The sequence below is a fragment of the Molossus molossus genome, unplaced genomic scaffold (genome assembly GCF_014108415.1).
Source record: "Molossus molossus isolate mMolMol1 unplaced genomic scaffold, mMolMol1.p scaffold_m16_p_21, whole genome shotgun sequence".
Classification (NCBI taxonomy): Eukaryota; Metazoa; Chordata; class Mammalia; order Chiroptera; family Molossidae; genus Molossus; species Molossus molossus.
The window spans coordinates 2,542,417-2,558,152 of NW_023425357.1; the positions used below are offsets into that span (position 1 = coordinate 2,542,417).

Below are 15,736 nucleotides of genomic sequence, written 5' to 3' on the forward strand. Positions count from 1 at the left end.
GACACCTTCACCCCACGCCCCAGGCTGAGGAGTGACTCGTGACGGAGCATGGAGCGTGGTCCTGCCCCAGACGGCCAGCTGTGATAGACACCTGAGCATGGGAAAACTGGACTCCACTGTTTCTACCTGCAGCTGCTGGCCTCCTTAGGCAACCTGGACCCCCGCCCTGAAGCTGTCTCCGGAGGCCCTGTTCCACCCCAGCGTTCAAAGGTGGCTGTTACTGTTCTGGCTGGTTTGGCTCAGCGTTTAGATCATCGGCCCACGGACCAGAGAGACCCGGGTTTGGTTCCCACTAAGGGCACGTACCTTCGTTGCAGTTTGTCTCGGGCCCTGGTTGGGGCCGTGTGGGTGGCAACCAGTTGATATGTCTCTCTCACATCATTGTCTCTCTCTCTCTCTCTCTCTCTCTCTCTCTCTCTCTCTCTTCCCCCCTCTCTCCCTCCCGCTCTGTCTGAAGATAGATGCAAAAATGTCCTCGGGTGAGGATTAAAACAAAAAGGTGGCTGTTACTAATCGTGACAACTTTCTGGGTGACCCTGGACGAGCCTGTTGACCTGCATGCACCTCAGTTTCCCCAGTTGTAAATGACGTAGTGCAGAGTCCCACGATCCAGCGGGAGGGGCTGGGTGAGCTCAACGGAGGACAGGCTCCAACCCATCCCCTCACTCCCTCGGTGCCCTCATCACCCCACCCAGGGCACACCCCAGATGTGCCATCTCCCGGATGGCTCCACCCCAAGACTTGGCCCCTAGGGATCCTCTCTGGGACCATGACCTGAAAGGCAGGGGCATGACTGAAGGCACAGGGTGTGTCCTGGGCCAACAGACCTGGAAGCTACAGGAGGGGACTTCCCTGAGCCTCCCCTGCACAGAGGCCGCACTGCTGCAGGAAGGAAGAAGCGTCGGTGCCACGCAGGCAAGGCAGCTGAGTCACAGAATGGGGTGACAGCTGTCTGAGCACATGGTGAGGTCACCCAGGTAGCATCCACGTACAGGGCTGACACCTGCAGAGCCACAATCAGCCCCTGACTCCCCAGAGCACGTGCCTGGAGTGCATTTCGCCCCGTTAGCAGGCAGCCCCTCCTGGTCTTCCTCCTTCCTTCCCTTTTGTGCCCAGGATCCTCCCCACCCATCCCTGGACCGCTTCTGGGACATTTTGACACTCCTGTTGTCTCTGTAGCCACCACTGTCCTGTGGATGCCTGAGCCTGGGCCAGCCATGCTTAACCTCCAGCCGGCTGGATCAATACCAGCACAAACTCCCAGCCCCGAACACCTCTCCACAGCTTCTCAGCCAGCTTTGCCTGCCACGTCCCCAAACCCCAGTGCCAGCCTCCCTGTCCCCCAGCAGCCTCCCAGGTCAGAGGAAACGGGACACAACTTGCTCCCCCTTTCTCTCTCCTCCCCCAGTGCCCATCCCCCCACCCCCCCTCCATCCCTTATCCTCCTCCCCTCTTCTGCCATCCCTGCCCCAGAACCAGCTCCTTCCTCCCAGTCTAGACTCGGGAGCTACCTGGTCAGAATGACAAAACCACTCCGCTGCCCTTTGCCCTTTGCTCCAGGCACCCTGGAATTCTGGAGGCACCTGCTCTCCCTCTCCTTCTTCCACCCGGCCAGCTGGCTGTCCCTTGGTCCCCAGTGGGCGCACCTCCGGCCTCCCTGGTGTCTGCCTCTTTCCTGAAGACCCCAGAGCCCGGATGACTCTGGCAGGGGGTTCTAGCCCCAGCTGTGCAGCTTCCCAGCCATGTGACCCCAGACAGAGTCCCTAAGCCCTCTGCCCCATTCATCTAAAGTGTGTTGCACAGGCACTGGGGGAGGAGGAGAATGCTGTGAGCGTCCTGTCTTGCAGGCTGTGCAGAGTCCCTGTACAAAGAATTCGAAGCGCTCAGCATCAGTGTGGCCCAGCTCCGGTGCTCAATACTCTCCTGGAGAGTGGGAGTCACCTGGATGGCAGCCCCAGGAGGACTGACCCCACCAACAGAGAACTGGAGCTCCCGGACCCCTCACACAGAGTCAAAGGGCCAGCAAGCACTCTGGAAGGGAGAAATGGGGTGCAGGCATGGGGCGTCCTGCCTGCACAGCACAGGGCTCCCTGTCACTAATTATTTCGTTTCTTGTGGTTCTCTCCTGCCTTTGCCTTCCAACCACCGTCCCCATTTACCTTGCTCTGTTCCCCATGTGTATGATGGGGTTCTCACTGGCCTTGACCAGCCTGACCCTCTACGTACCGCACCCCCTGGGTTTGGGCCACCAAGGTGGGCTCTTGATGTCAAGCCCGGTCACCTGGACACCGCCAGGTCCTGCCAACTCATGGGACCCAACAAAAACTCCTGGCACTTTTTTTCAAATCCTCACCTGAGGATATTTTTTTTCATTCATTCCAGAGAGAGAGGAAGGGAGAGGGAGAGAGAAACATCCATTGGTTGCCTCCCACATGCACTCCGACTGGGAATCGAACCGGTGACCTTTCAGCGCACAGGACAGTGCTCAACCAACCGAGCCGCACTGGCCAGGGCTCCTGCACTTACCTCGTGGTTGGACACTACCCACCCAGTGGTCACAGCAGCTGTGCGACCTCGGGCGGTTTGTAAGGGGGTAATCCTGGTCAGGCCGTCACTGTCCTGAAGACAGTACCAGGACACAGGGCAGGCGGCCACTGTCAGCTGCAGGGAATGTCCTGAAGGTCTTCCCTTGTCATCCGGTCACTCCAGCCCGGGGTTCTTCAGCGGAGGCTGGCTGTGGCCCCCAGGGGGACATTGGGTGGTACATGGAGACATTTTTGTCACAAGTGAGGGGTGTTACTGACATCTAGTGGGTGGAGGCCAGGCAGGCTGGTCCTGACCCTTTGAGAAATTAGCCCCTCACATGGCAGCGGTGCAAGGGAGGGGGGGCTAACCGCTGGTTTCTAACCTGTGTTTTGGGTTCTAGACACTTTTGAGAATTAAAGGCCCCACACACTCTCTTTCCAGAACATGCATGGAAGCCCCATACCCACACAGGCCAAGGACCCCGCTATGCTGTCGTCTTTGTCTAGAAGCCACGGTGACGAGTTTCTACTTACTCAGAGCGACAAGCTCTTTGGTGACTGCCCTGTGGCCCATCTCGCCTCAGTCTCCTCTCGTGGCTTGCTGACCCGGGACCCTCTCAACAGATTTTTTTTCTTAATATATGTATTTTTTTATTCCTCACCCGAGGATACTTTTCTATTTATCATCAGAGGAAGGGAGAGAGAGAGACAGAAACATCGATGTGATAGAACCACATCGCCTGGTTGCCTCCCACACGATCCGACCAGGGCTGGGGACCAACTGCAACCGAGGTACATGCCCTGGACTGGAATTGAACCCATGACTCCATTGGTCTGCGGGCTGATGCTCTAACCACTGAGCAAAACTGGCTTAAGTATGTTTTTATTGATTTTTTAGAGAGAGAGGGAGAGATAGAAGCATCGACGTGAGAGAAACATCAATCAGCTGCCTCCTGCATGCTCCCTATTGGGGATCAAGCCCACAACCTGGACATGTGCCCTGACCAGAAATCAAAACAGGACCTCTCAGACCAAGGGACGGCGCCCAATCCACCGAGCCACAGTGGCCAGGCCTTTCTCCTGATTGTTAACATTAGAGAGATAACAGGGTTCGGTAGGATTTGCGTGGACGAAAGACACATTTTCTTTCTCCAAAAGGCATGGAAGAGGTTGCAGGTAAAGAAAACACATTTCAAAGTAAAAGAAGTACCTGCTCTGAACCACCCAGGTCCTCCTATGGCCTCCATACAGGTTCACTCCCTCTCCCCGGGCCCCCCAGGTCAACCTCCAGGTAAACTGCTGCAAGGCCGGCCAACACAGAGGAGGCAGGCGGGGTCCTGCAGCCCACACCTGACCTCAGCAATCTGCAGCCTGCCCTCCGCGAGGCCACGGAGCACTCACTACCTGTTAGCTGTCAGTCTTTCCTTCTGTAAGATGGGGGTGAGGTGGGAATTAAGAGACAATGGCAAAATCAAGATATTGAACTGAGCCCTGGCTGAGGATTTCAGGTGGTTAGAGCATTGACCCGATATGCCAAGGTTGTGGGTTCAATCCCTGGTCAGGGTACATACGAGAATCAACCAAGGAATGAATGAATGAGTGGAACAAAAAAATTCTCTCTCCAAAAGCTATGTAAAAACAAAAAAGAAGATATTGAACAGGCCCTGGTCAGTTTGGCTCAGTGGCTGGAGCATCGGCCTGCACACCAAAGGGTCTCGAGTTTGATTTCTGGTCAAGGGCACATACCTGGGTTGCAGGGTGAACTCCCAGTCCAGTTGGGCGCATGCGGGAGGGTGGCTTGGAGGCATGGTTTGCAGGGTGACAGGGTTCTCGCCTGGGTCATCGCCCCTTCGCACTCCCAGAGCACCCCGAACTCAAACCCTGAGCTGCCTCTTCAGACCTGGTGCCCCCACAAGGCCGAGGGTCTCGGCCCGTGATGGACATCCCCTCAAAACGTGAATCAAAATGAAAGGCTTCCGAGGGTGAAGCTTGTAACAAGGTTTTAATAAAATAAAAAGTTCAAGTGCTTCCAACCCCCCAACATACCCCGTTCTGGTGTGGGGGAGGGGAGGGAGCCCCCACACCCCAGTAGCACCAGGGATAGCACCATGAGAGAGATGAGGTCACACCCGGCCTCCCTGAGACCTGCGGGGGTGGTGAGGACTCGTGGACACCCCCCACCCTGCCCCCCACCTCAGACCATAGCAGAGCTGAGAGCAAACTCACTCCCCTCCACGGGGCAGCCTCCAGAAACTGCCACTCCCAAGTCAGTCCCCCTCCTCCCGAGGCCTGGGCTTCTGGGGAGATGCCAGGGGTGGCCCCCACCCCTTATGGCTTTGCTCCCTGGGCAGGAGAAGGTGGTGGGGAAGGGAACAGCTTCTTCAGTCCTGAGGCTGGAGCTGGGGGACAGAGGGCAGCAATGGCCAGGGCTTCCTGCTGGGGTTGGGGTGGCTCAGGGGTCAGCAGTCACAAAGGGTCAGGGATCCGATCCCTGGGGGTGTCCAAAGCAACTCCACCCCAGGGTCAGAGCTGTGCTGGGGTCAAGGGTCAGCTCCGTTAGAGGCCCAAGAGCTCCTTCTGGAGGTCAGTGATCCCCGAGAACTCGGGGCCAGGGAATCTAGGAGGGTGCCCTGTCCCGCCCATCACGGCCCGTCACTGTTGACGTCCAGGTCGATGGAGCCATGGCTGACCACCAGCCGCAGGCGCTTGGGTGGGGAGAAGGGTGCAAAGGCGAGGGCCTGCTTGGGAATGGGGACGGGGCCTGGGGTCCCGGCGGGGGCGGGGGCGGGGGCGGGAGTGGCAGGTGGGGCTGGGACCACTCGGCTCAGGTCCACGCGCAATACATAAGGCAGCCCGTAACGCCGGGCCCAGTACCAGTCCTGCTGGGGAGTCCAGCGGGTGCGGGGCGCCGAGCCCAGGGCCACTACAGCCTCCGCCTGCAGGCAGCAGTGGGGGCCACAGCCTCCCCATCGGTGCAGGGAGACTTGGGCAGCACGGAGAACTGGAGGTGGGGGGGCCCGCCGGGACGGGGGGCGACGGCGCCTCCGGGGTCGTGCCCATAGCTGGGGCTGCGGTAGCCACTGGACCCAGAGGGGCGAGGCATCCGGGCGGGTGCCACAGGGCAGGGGGCGCGGGGGCTGGCAGGCAGCTGTGGAGGTGGGGGAGGGGGAGAGAGAGACCCAGTGAGCAGGCCCCCTTGGAAAGCAGGACAGCTCCTGCTCGGGCCATGCCCCCCCCCCCCCCCAAAGCCCATGAAGAGGACAGGAGGGCAGACGAGAGCTGGGGGCAGGGACGGGGTGAGGAGGGGGTGAAGCAGCTGACAGAGGCAGACTGACAGGACGGGGTCCCTGCCCCGTGCTCACCACAGAACGGGTCCTGGCGCAAAGGAGACGGGTGGGCACAGGCCCAGGGGTTAAACCGGCTGCCGCCCAGGCTCTGCAGCAGCCTCCGCTTGGTCTCCCGGAGCTGGTACTTGTCCAGGGGCTGCGCTGGCAGGGGCTTCCGGGGCCTCAAGCGGAAAGCGCCTTCCCCTTTCCTGGGGGATACCCGCCTTGAGATTTGACTTTCGGCTTCACGGGATCCCCGCTTCCCCCCGTCCCTCCCCCGAACCGTGCCCACCTCTCACAGGTGTAGCATTCACAGTGTTCATTCTTTTCGCCAAAGAAGCCTTCACCGTAGAAGCAGGTCACCTCGTCCCCGGGCTCGATGTCCTGGAGCACCTTCACGCAGGCTGCGTTCCCGTCTGCAGGCACAAACTGGGGGCCGGGCCGCTCAGTGCCCTGGCCTGCCTGCCCTAACAGCCTGGCCCTGAGGGTCCTCCCCTGGGGTGGGCAGTATCCAGGAGCCCTTGGGAGGCAGCCACCCTGCCCAGGACCTGCCCTCGCCACACAATCTCTGACCATCTGCTGTCTGCGGCTTTCTACCCCCCTGCAGGAAGACGATCTAACCCCACCCTGGCAGTGCACAGTGACCACGCCCTCCTACACTCTCGCCCTGGCTTCTGCAGCCAAGTCATTCCCCCTGAGCCTCCGAACCCACTCCCTTGCCCCCTGCCAGCCTGCACTCTGGCGGCCAGTCCACAGCCCCAGTCCAGGACTGCTGCCCCACAGCCCCTACCCGCCTGGCCTGCTCCTGCCCCGGGGCGGGAGGGGGGGGCTGCCTGAAAGGGACAGGACTCCCTCCATCCGTTTCTTTATCCACCCTACCATGCATCCATCTATCCATCCCTCCGGCCACTCCAGACTGACAAAGCCTGGGAGTGGTCCTTGCGGTCCACCTGCCTGGCCCCAGGCCAACTGACTGGCGCCTCCCGAGCGCATGGTGTCTTGCATCCTCGGGTTCTCTGTCCCCAAGACCCTATCTGGACGCAGCCTCTCATCACCCCTTGCCCAGTGATAAGCCAGGTTACACACCAGCTTCTTCGTGGCTGCCCTGCTTCCAGTCCCTCCGCTTCCTGCCAAGCCTCCAGCGCACCAGCTGCAGGGACATCTACACACCCAGCTCTTGCCCTGGCCAATCTGGCTCAGTGGTTGAGCTTCGACCCATGCACCAAGAGGTCAATTCCCGGTCAGGGCACACGTCTAGGTTGCGGGCCCGATCCCCAGTGGGGGGACATGCAGGAGGCAGCCAACTGATGTTCTTTCTCATCAATGTTTCTATCTCTCCTTCTCCCTTCCTCTCTCTAACATCAATAAAGAAAAAAATAAATAAATAAAAACCTAGCTCTTATTCACCGCGTGGGTGCTCCCATGGTGCAGGCCCGAGCTCACTCAGCACAACAGATGAAGTCGCCTTGCCTGCCACACCTCCTGACACCCCAGGGCGACGTGTCCCATCTGGGACACCCTAACAGGTTCCCACCTTTCTACAACACCTAGAAAAATTCTACCCCTCCTTCAGCGCCTGCTGCTGTGCCCCAGGTGGCTGTCACCTGCCTTGGCACAGAGCCTCTCCTGGAGCCTTGCCTTGTTTTCTGTTCTACCGGGCACCTGTGCACAGGGCCAGGCTGGGGCCAGATGTCATCCACCCCCAAATCCACATAATTATGGGGCCTGCAAAATCACAAGAACATTTTTGACAGACATCAGTGTGCACCGTGCACCTGACCCCTACAACCCACTAGGAGGCAAGTTCTCACCATCTCGCATCTGAGAGACCAGGGCCCAGGACTGGCGGAGCCAGGCCTCCAACCAGCTTTAACTGCAGAGCCCGGGACCCCTGTCATGCCTCAGGGCTCCTGCAGACACAGGATGAAGCCCGCGTCGGCAGGGAGCACCCGAGGGGCTGTCTCCCCTCCATTCCCCACTCTCCTGGGCTCCGCCACAGAAGCAGCCGCCATCAGCCACTTCACTTCCATCCTACTCCCTGTGCAGGGACCCTGCCGCCCAGAGGTCCCTGTCCTCCTCCTCCTCCAAAGCTCAAAGGTCTCACCCCAGAATCTGCAGATTCCTGCCACTCTGCTGGCCCCCTGCTCCCAACATCACAGCTGCACCGGTGCTTCCCATGAACATCTCCCCGTGAGGCCCAAGGCTCCGGACGCAGGGTCACTTTCTGTCTCCCGATCACACCACGCGCCCCTCAAAACGGCCCAGCCCCCAGCTCAGTTCTGAGGAAGAACACCACCAGCAGGGGGCAACCCTTGCTCCAAAGTGACTGTAGCCCAAACCCCTCCGCCCTCCACCCTCCGCGAACCGGCTTTGTCAGATGGGCCGACTGTGGACAGTTCCAGGCTATTCCCTGACTGGAAAGCCCTCCCCCTCCTCATTTCCCACGTGCCCGCTCCTCCTGGGGTCCCCAGGTCTCACCTTGCAGTTGGGTTTGCAGTCTGGAGGCATTGGAGAGTGGGGGATGGGGGGGGAGAGAAGAGACTGTGAACCAAGCCAGAGGGTGGGGGCGGCACCCCTCCCGGCCCCGCCCCTCCGCAGACCACGCCCCACGCACCGTGGTTGATGAAGGCAGCCGGGCCGAGCCACAGCTGGGCGCTGCGCTTGCGGGTGGAGTACATGATGCTGAAGTCGTTCTCTCCCGCCCTCAGCAGCCCCTCGTCGGCCTCCCGCAGCTCCGCGATGCAGCCCACCAGCAGCTCTAGCTTCTCATTCTTCTTCCTACCAAGAGGCCAGGCCGCGTCCTGTGAGCAGCGCCCCCCTCTGACCACCATCGCCAGGACTGTGCAAAAGCCTCCTAAATCTCTGCACCTGCAGGGCTGGGCTGCCCGTGGACGCGGCCCGCGCGGGCGACGTCCTGCGTCCTCTCCCTTCCTCTCGGCTCCTCCCGGCCTCTCTCCTGCCTCGAAGCCCCGTCTTTCTGGCTGGACTCAATGCCCCGACTGCCAGGCCCTCGTCACCAGACCCTCCAGCGCCTCCTCTGCGTTCCAGCTGGAGCCTGGCTCCCGAACACTCAACGTTCCTTGGCCGGCTCCCGAAGCTCAGAGCAGCTGTGGTCAGTATGGTCCACTCCACTCGGCTACCACCTGCCTTCCCGATACCATGAGCGCAGTAACGGCCCGACTTGCTCACTGTCCTGCCCCATGTCTGCCCAGCAGCAGCAACAGCAGCACCTGCTACGTCGCAGGCCTCAGGTCAGAGTAAACAAAGGAAGGCACAGTCCTGAGCCGAAGGGCTGGCCTTTGGGGCAGCCCCCTGAACTCTGGGGCCGCATCGGGGCGTCTCATCCCCCGGCCGGGCTGTGATGTTCAAGACCATGACCAGGCCCCGGCCTCTTTCTCAGCGGGAACATGGACATTTCTCCTCCTCCTCCCCCTGGAAGGGACAGAGGTCTCTCCCAGCAGCCTCACAGAGCCTCCCGCCAGTTCTGCCCTCTTACCAAGCTCGGGTGGACACGATCTTGGCTCCATTTCTCTCCATGGAATAGCGGGTACAGGGCAGGATGGCAAAGCCGCTTTCAGGCAGGAAGGCGCGGAGGTAGCGATAGATCTGGGGGAGGTGAGGGGGTGGGCAGGGTGAGGTGGTGGGGCAGGGTCGTCCTCGGCCCTTTCTCTCCTGGGCTCTAGTCCTGTTCTGCCACTGACTTGCTGTGTGGTTTCGGGGAACTCACGTCCCCTCTCTGGGCCTGTTTCCTCATCTGTCAAATGAAGAGGTTGGACTCCATCTCAGAGGGCCCGCCAACTCTCCTCGCCTAGGCTTCCCTGAGCCCCGTCTCAGAGGGTCCCAATAGCTAGGAAGTCAGGAAGCCCCCGAGGGCTGCGTTGTGGGGCACAGTGCCAGGGGTTCTGAGGTGAGGGGACAGAACACGTGGGTGAGTGGGGAAGGGAAGGGCGCCCTCACGTGGGTCTTGAGGGCAGCCTCCTGCCGCGGGCCCCGGCTCTGGAAGTAGTGGGTCATCCAGCCTCCCAGCGTCAGGGCCCGGTATGCAGCCTCCAGGTCCCGCTGCCTCAGGAAGGCCTCCAGCGCTGAGCGCAGGTGGTGCTGTCGCCGCAGGGGGGGCACAGGGCTGGGGGAGAGGGCATGCCTGGGTCCCAGGGCCTTGGCCTATTCCCTCCGGGCCTTCCCGGGCCCCGCCCCCACCCGCACTGGGGTAGTGGTGGAAGGGAAGGAATTCCAGCCAGCCGCCCTGCCCCAGGTGGCCTCACCTGACATTCATCTTATGGGTGCGGAAGCCCAGGTAGGGGTCCAGGACCAGGCTGGTGGCAAGGTCGTCGTTCTCGCACAGTTCTCGGGCTGTCACTCTGTCTGGTCCCATAGTGCCACACAGACCATGCTGCCTCAGGCCGAGAGTGGGCAGGGCCTGTGCTTGCTCCGGGCCACTTGTAAGCTGAATGGGACTCTACCGCACCCTTTGGTCTCCTCATCTAGACGTGGGGAGAAAAGCCCTCAGTGCAATAAAATGCAACAAGTACTTCTGACAGCGGGGACACCCCTGAACAAGTGGCAGTCCCCTTTATTATCTCCTCCTCACGCTCTGGAGCACAGACACAAAGGCCCCATCACACACACACACGCACACGCACACGCACACGCACGAGCACACGGGGAAGGCTGATTATGACTGACTGGCAGTCTGAGATGACCCTAATGGCTTAGCACGGTGGGAGCTAGGAGTCAAGAGGCTCAGCCCCACCTCTGGGCCTCAAGGAGGAAAAAGGCAAGGCGTTCCCTCACCAAGGGCAGGTTGTTCCTCCTTCTACCCCTAGTCTCCACCTCCCCTCCCCAGCCCTGAGATTCGCAGGACGCCCGGGGTGAAGCCCCAGGCAGCCTGGAGAGGGGGTGGGGAGGGAAGCGGAGGAGAGATCCCAGCACCTGCTCCCTCTCCAAGGAATCCGGCGGGGGGAGGGGGGGCTCAGAGGACAAAGCGGGGGCAGGGGGGGGTGGAAAGAAAAGGAATGGGGAGGCAGAACAAGTCCATAAAAAGGGGAGAACGAAGGGGTTGGCAAAACGAAACAAAACAAGACCCCTAACCCTGTCCGCGGAGGTCCTGTTGGGCACCCACACCACGGGGCTTCAGGGAGAGTCCATGGGAGAAGGCAAGGAAGGGGGAACTGAAGAGAGATGGGGAGCTAAGCGGCTGGGAGAGGGGTCTGGGAAAGACAGGAAGGTGGGGGTAAATCAGGAGGGCGCACGGCAGGAGGGCGCTGGGACAGGCGGAAGCTGCAGAGGGGCAAGTGGGTCAAGACCAAATAGAGGCCGCGCAGAGGGGACCTTCGGCTGGGGCTAGGTGGGGACCGGGCTTCGGGGATCCAGGGAGGCGCCAGGAAAGCCACACGGGATAACTGGGGTGCGGGGAGAGAAAGCAGAGAAGGGCGTGGGGGTCCAGGGAGGGTCCTGGGAAGGTAGAAACGAGCTTGGAGAAGCAGCGGGGCAGGGGAAGTCCTGGGGATCCCGCGGGGAGCGTGGGAAGGCCGCAAGGGCAGAGCCGGGGGTCCAGACAGGGCTCCGGGTCGGCAGGGCGGGTCCAGGGAGGAATTGGGGGAAGCAGACGGGGGACCTGGGGAAGGCTCGCGGGACCTGGGCAGGCAGTGAGTGTGCAGGGGAAGGGCTTGGAGTCCAGGGAGGGCAGTGAGGGTCCAGGGTAGGGCCTGGAGAGTCAGGGGGGCCCGGGGAAAGCACGGGGTGCGGGGAGGGGCCTGGCGAGGAGGCACCGGGACGGCTGCACGCCGAGAGCGCAGCTCGCCGAGGGGTCGGCAGACGTGGGCGCCTGGACACGAGGGGCCGGGCCGGGCGGGGGACAGCTGGGGCTGGGGACGACCGCGAGCCAAGGCGGCGCGGGGCGGGAGCTGAGAGGGGGTCAGACGTCGGGCCCCGCGCCGCCCCTCACCCGCTTCTCCTCCTCCTCCTCAGGCGCCCGCGCCGCCGCCGCCACCGCCAGTACCTCCCACTGCCTCCACCAGCAATCCTCAGACTCGGTCGCCGCGCCTCCCGTCTGCCCCGCCGGCCCGCCCCGCCGCGGCCGCCGCGGCCTGCCATTGGCCCTCGCTGCCGCCACTCTCCAGTTGCTGTGGCGTCCGGGCCTCTCCCATTGGCCGAGCTCCACTCAGCCTTTCTGCCCGCCCCCACAAAACCCCCTCAGTGCCCCCACGAAACCCCGCCACGCCCTCGCTGTCCCTCAGCGCCGCCAACTGCTGCCATTGGTTCCCGCCGCTGTCCTTCCGCCGCTGCCAGGGCGATGTGTCCCCGCCCACGGCCCGAAGTCGGCGCCCTCATTGGCCGAAAGCACGGTAACACAGGTTTGGGTCAGGTTATTCGGGTCCAAATGGAAAGAAGGCGGGCTTCGCCTGCTCCAGAACTTGTATGTGGTTGGCCTTTCTCGGAGGGGCTCATCCTTCCATTGGCTACGGTCCCCGTCCGTCACCAAAAGTCGCGACCTCCCTATTCTTTTTATCTGGTGAAACCTTCAGCCACCAGAGGCAGAAAGCAGTGGAGAACAGGAGGGGTGAATGCCCTGCCCCGCCTCCCGGAGAGGCCTGTGGTTGCCAAGGCGACAAAACTTTATTGACAACCCTGTCTGGGTACAAAGGGCTCTCCCTCTCCCTCCTGGATGACCTCCTTGCTCCCCCAAATATCCCATTTAATTTCGGGAGTACCCATAATAACCCTCTGGGGTGGATGGATCGGAAAGAAAGAGACAGAGAAGATTTGGGAAAAGCCCTGACTCATGGGAGCCTCCCATGGGGAACCCCCCCAATTAGTATCACCCCTCCTCCTTGCTCCAATCCTAGAGGCAAGCATAATTAGCAGTGCATCATAATTACGCCCAGAATAATAATCTCCCGCACTTGGAGCAGGTGGGCTTTGTCTGGTTGATTGCTATAAATCCTGCACGGAGTAGGTGGTTGCTCTGTGCCATCGCTCTGTGTCATTGGGGAAGTGACTTGCCCTCTCTGGGCCTCAGGTGTTCACCTATAAAACAAAGATCACACTGCTCTCTCTCAGAGGAGGGTCCCCCTTAGTACTTTCCCAAGTGTCCTTCATCCGTGCTTCCAGCCTCCAGCCTCCAGCCCTCTGTTTATACTATTCCTTTCTGAACTGGGACTACCCCCAACTCTGAGACACACCCAAACCCAGGCACCCCACCCCTAGAAAGAATGGCCGCAGCTGCAGACGAGAGAAGCAGCCTCGGCCACAGAAACGAAGACGGCCATCAGAAAGGACTCTCCAGAAAGCTGAGCCGTCCAGAAAAGTCCTATCAGCACATTTGAACCTTCAAAGATTTACCCCTTCGACGCACTGGTGTACACCACACAGAAACTCTCACAAACGTGAACAAAAAGATAAGCTCAAGACTGCTTGCTACAGCAGCGTTTCTAACGGTGGAAAACTGCAAAAGGCTTGAATGGATCAATGGATCTGGGCCTGTTCATACGGGGGGTACCACACAGCAGTGTAAGGGTGCAGGGTAATGCGTCAGCCGACCTGGGCAACCCAGAGCACCAACTGCTGGTGGCAGAAGTCTCCATAGTGGAATGTAGAAGAATGCAGAAGGTTTTGTTTTGTTTGTTTGTTTTTAATTGACCTTTTAGGGAGAGAGAGGGAAAGAGGTACCCAGCCTGAAACAAAACCCGGACATGTGCCCTAATTGGGAATTGAACTGGAGACCTCTTGGTGCTTGGATCCATGCTTAACCACTGAGCAGCACCAACTGGGCTATTGGTTGATTCTTTTTTTTTTTTATCCTCACTGGAGGACATTTTTCCATTTTTTGTTCAGATAGAGCAGGAGGAAGAGAGAGAGAGAGAAACATCGACGTGAAAGGGACACATTGAGTGGTTGCCACCCGCATGACCCAACCAGGGCCAGGGACAAACGGCAACCGAGTTACGTGCCCTTAGTGGGAACCGAACCCGGGTCTCTCTGGACCGCAGGCCGACGCTCTAACCGCTGAGCCAAACCGGCTAGGGCCATTGGTTGATTCTTGTATGTGCCCTGACCAGGGGTCGAACCTTCAGCCTTAGTGTATGGGGACGATGCTCTGACCAAATGTGTTACCTGGCCAGGGCCGAATCAGCAGCTTTAAAACACAAAAACAGGGGTTACGTGTGGATACATGTAACTGTGCACAATGTTAAGGGTGTGACAAAGGTGAGGGGGCCCTAGCGGTGACCCCTAGGGATGGATGGAAGACTATTTGCCATTTTTTTGTTTGTTAAGCCCGGAGGTGGAAACCACGAGGCCACTATTTTCACTCTCTCTTATTTTTCTATGCGGCAGAAATATTTCATCATACAAAAGTTTGACCCACCAATTCCACTTCCAGGCTTTGATTCTAAGGAAATAACTGCACAAGTGTTAAAATATTTATAAAGATTTGGGTCTCGGCATTGTTTAAAAAAACAGAAAAATAGGAAAAGCCTGACTATCCAACAATAGACAATAGGTTGGATCAACTACAGCAAATCCACCACCTTGCAAATGGCCCTGTGAGGGAGGGGCGATTACCCCATTTTACAGAGGAGCAAAGAGAAGCTGACAGAAGAGCGGTCACCGGCCATCCAACTCTCGACCTTGGGACTGCATCGCACATGCGAGATCCAACTGTTCTCAACCTTCAGATGGCACCATAAGAGGCACCTCAGAGGAGGGGTGAAGCGGTGACATGGGACACAGCATGGATGAACCTGGAAAACATTACTGGAGGTCAAAGGAGCCAGACACCAAAGTCACATATGGCTGATTCCATTTCTAGGATATCCAGCATAAGCAAATTCATAGAGACCCAAAGCAGATTCATGATGGCCAGAGGCTGGGGTAGGGGGTGGGGAGGTGGAGTAAGAATAGGTACGGGGTTTCCTTTCCCAATAGAGTTCCGGAACTACAAAGTACAGGTACATAATGCCATTGATTTGCACACTTTTATTTTTTATTTTATTTTATTTTATTTTTTATCTTCACCCGAGGACATTTTTCCATTTTTTATTCAGATAGAGTTGGAGGGAGAGAGAGGAAGAGAGAGAGAGAAAGAGAAACATCGATGCGAAAGAGATACATCGAGTGGCTGCCACCCCGCACAACCAACCAGGGACGGGGACAAACTGCAACCGAGGTACATGCCCTTAGCAGGAACCGAACCTGGGTCCCTCTGGATCGCAGGCTGATGCTCTAACCGCTGAGCCAAACCGGCCAGGGCGATTTGCACACTTTTAAAATGGTTAATGTCTGGCCAGTGTGTCTCAATGGTTGAGCGTCAACCCATGCACCAAGAGGTCACTTGCGGTTTGATTTCCGGTCAGGACACATGCCCAGGTTGTGGGCCCGATCCCCATTGGTTAATGTGCCCTGGCCGGTTTGGCTCAGCAGTTAGAGCGTTGGCCAGAGGACCAAAGGGTCGAAGGTTCGATTCCCAGTCAAGAGCACATACCTGGCTTGCAGGTTCGACCTCTGGCCCTGGTTAGGGTCATGTGGGAGGCAACCAATCAATGAGTTTCTCTCTCTCTCTCTCTCTCCCCCACCCCTTCAACTCTTTCTAAACATCAGTGGGGAAAAAAAATATCCTTGGGTGAAGATTTAACAATGATTCACAATGGCCCTATGGGAATGTAGTGAAATGAAAATAAAGATTCCAAGACTCAGCCTTCAGAGAGCACATTCAAGGATTTCATAATGCATAATTTTACCCTATCTGTGGCCCATGGACCAGCAGCAGCCAGCAGACCACATGGAAGCTGGGTAGAAATGCAGGTGGCTTCCTCAGACCACACGTTCTCAAGATGGAGGGGCACTGTGGGATCACCATCTTGCAAGGTGGTGCCTGGCTTATCATTA

At 59.0% G+C, this 15,736-nt stretch overlaps 1 protein-coding gene across 1 annotated transcript; it reads right to left on the minus strand.

The window, feature by feature from the left end:
- Nucleotides 1-4,196: 4,196 nt before the first annotated feature.
- KMT5C (lysine methyltransferase 5C) lies at nucleotides 4,197-10,363 on the minus strand. The gene is made up of 8 exons (XM_036275852.1): nucleotides 10,114-10,363; nucleotides 9,809-9,974; nucleotides 9,348-9,457; nucleotides 8,466-8,629; nucleotides 8,330-8,349; nucleotides 6,144-6,280; nucleotides 5,888-6,060; nucleotides 4,197-5,673 (listed from the first exon to the last, which is right to left on the minus strand). Exons 1-8 carry the CDS (start codon nucleotides 10,221-10,223, stop codon nucleotides 5,168-5,170), a joined length of 1,386 nt encoding a protein of 461 aa, XP_036131745.1. The 5' UTR covers nucleotides 10,224-10,363; the 3' UTR covers nucleotides 4,197-5,167.
- Between the last annotated feature and the right edge of the window lie 5,373 nt (nucleotides 10,364-15,736).

Coding starts and splice junctions, on each gene's coding strand:
- KMT5C (XM_036275852.1), bottom strand. CDS start 10,223: ATGGGACCAGACAGAGTGACAGCCCGAGAACTGTGCGAGAACGACGAC. Junction 8,350..8,465: donor GGCTGCCTTCATCAACCACG/GTGCGTGGGGCG, acceptor CAATGCCTCCAG/ACTGCAAACCCAACTGCAAG. Junction 6,061..6,143: donor GAATGCTACACCTGTGAGAG/GTGGGCACGGTT, acceptor GGTATCCCCCAG/GAAAGGGGAAGGCGCTTTCC.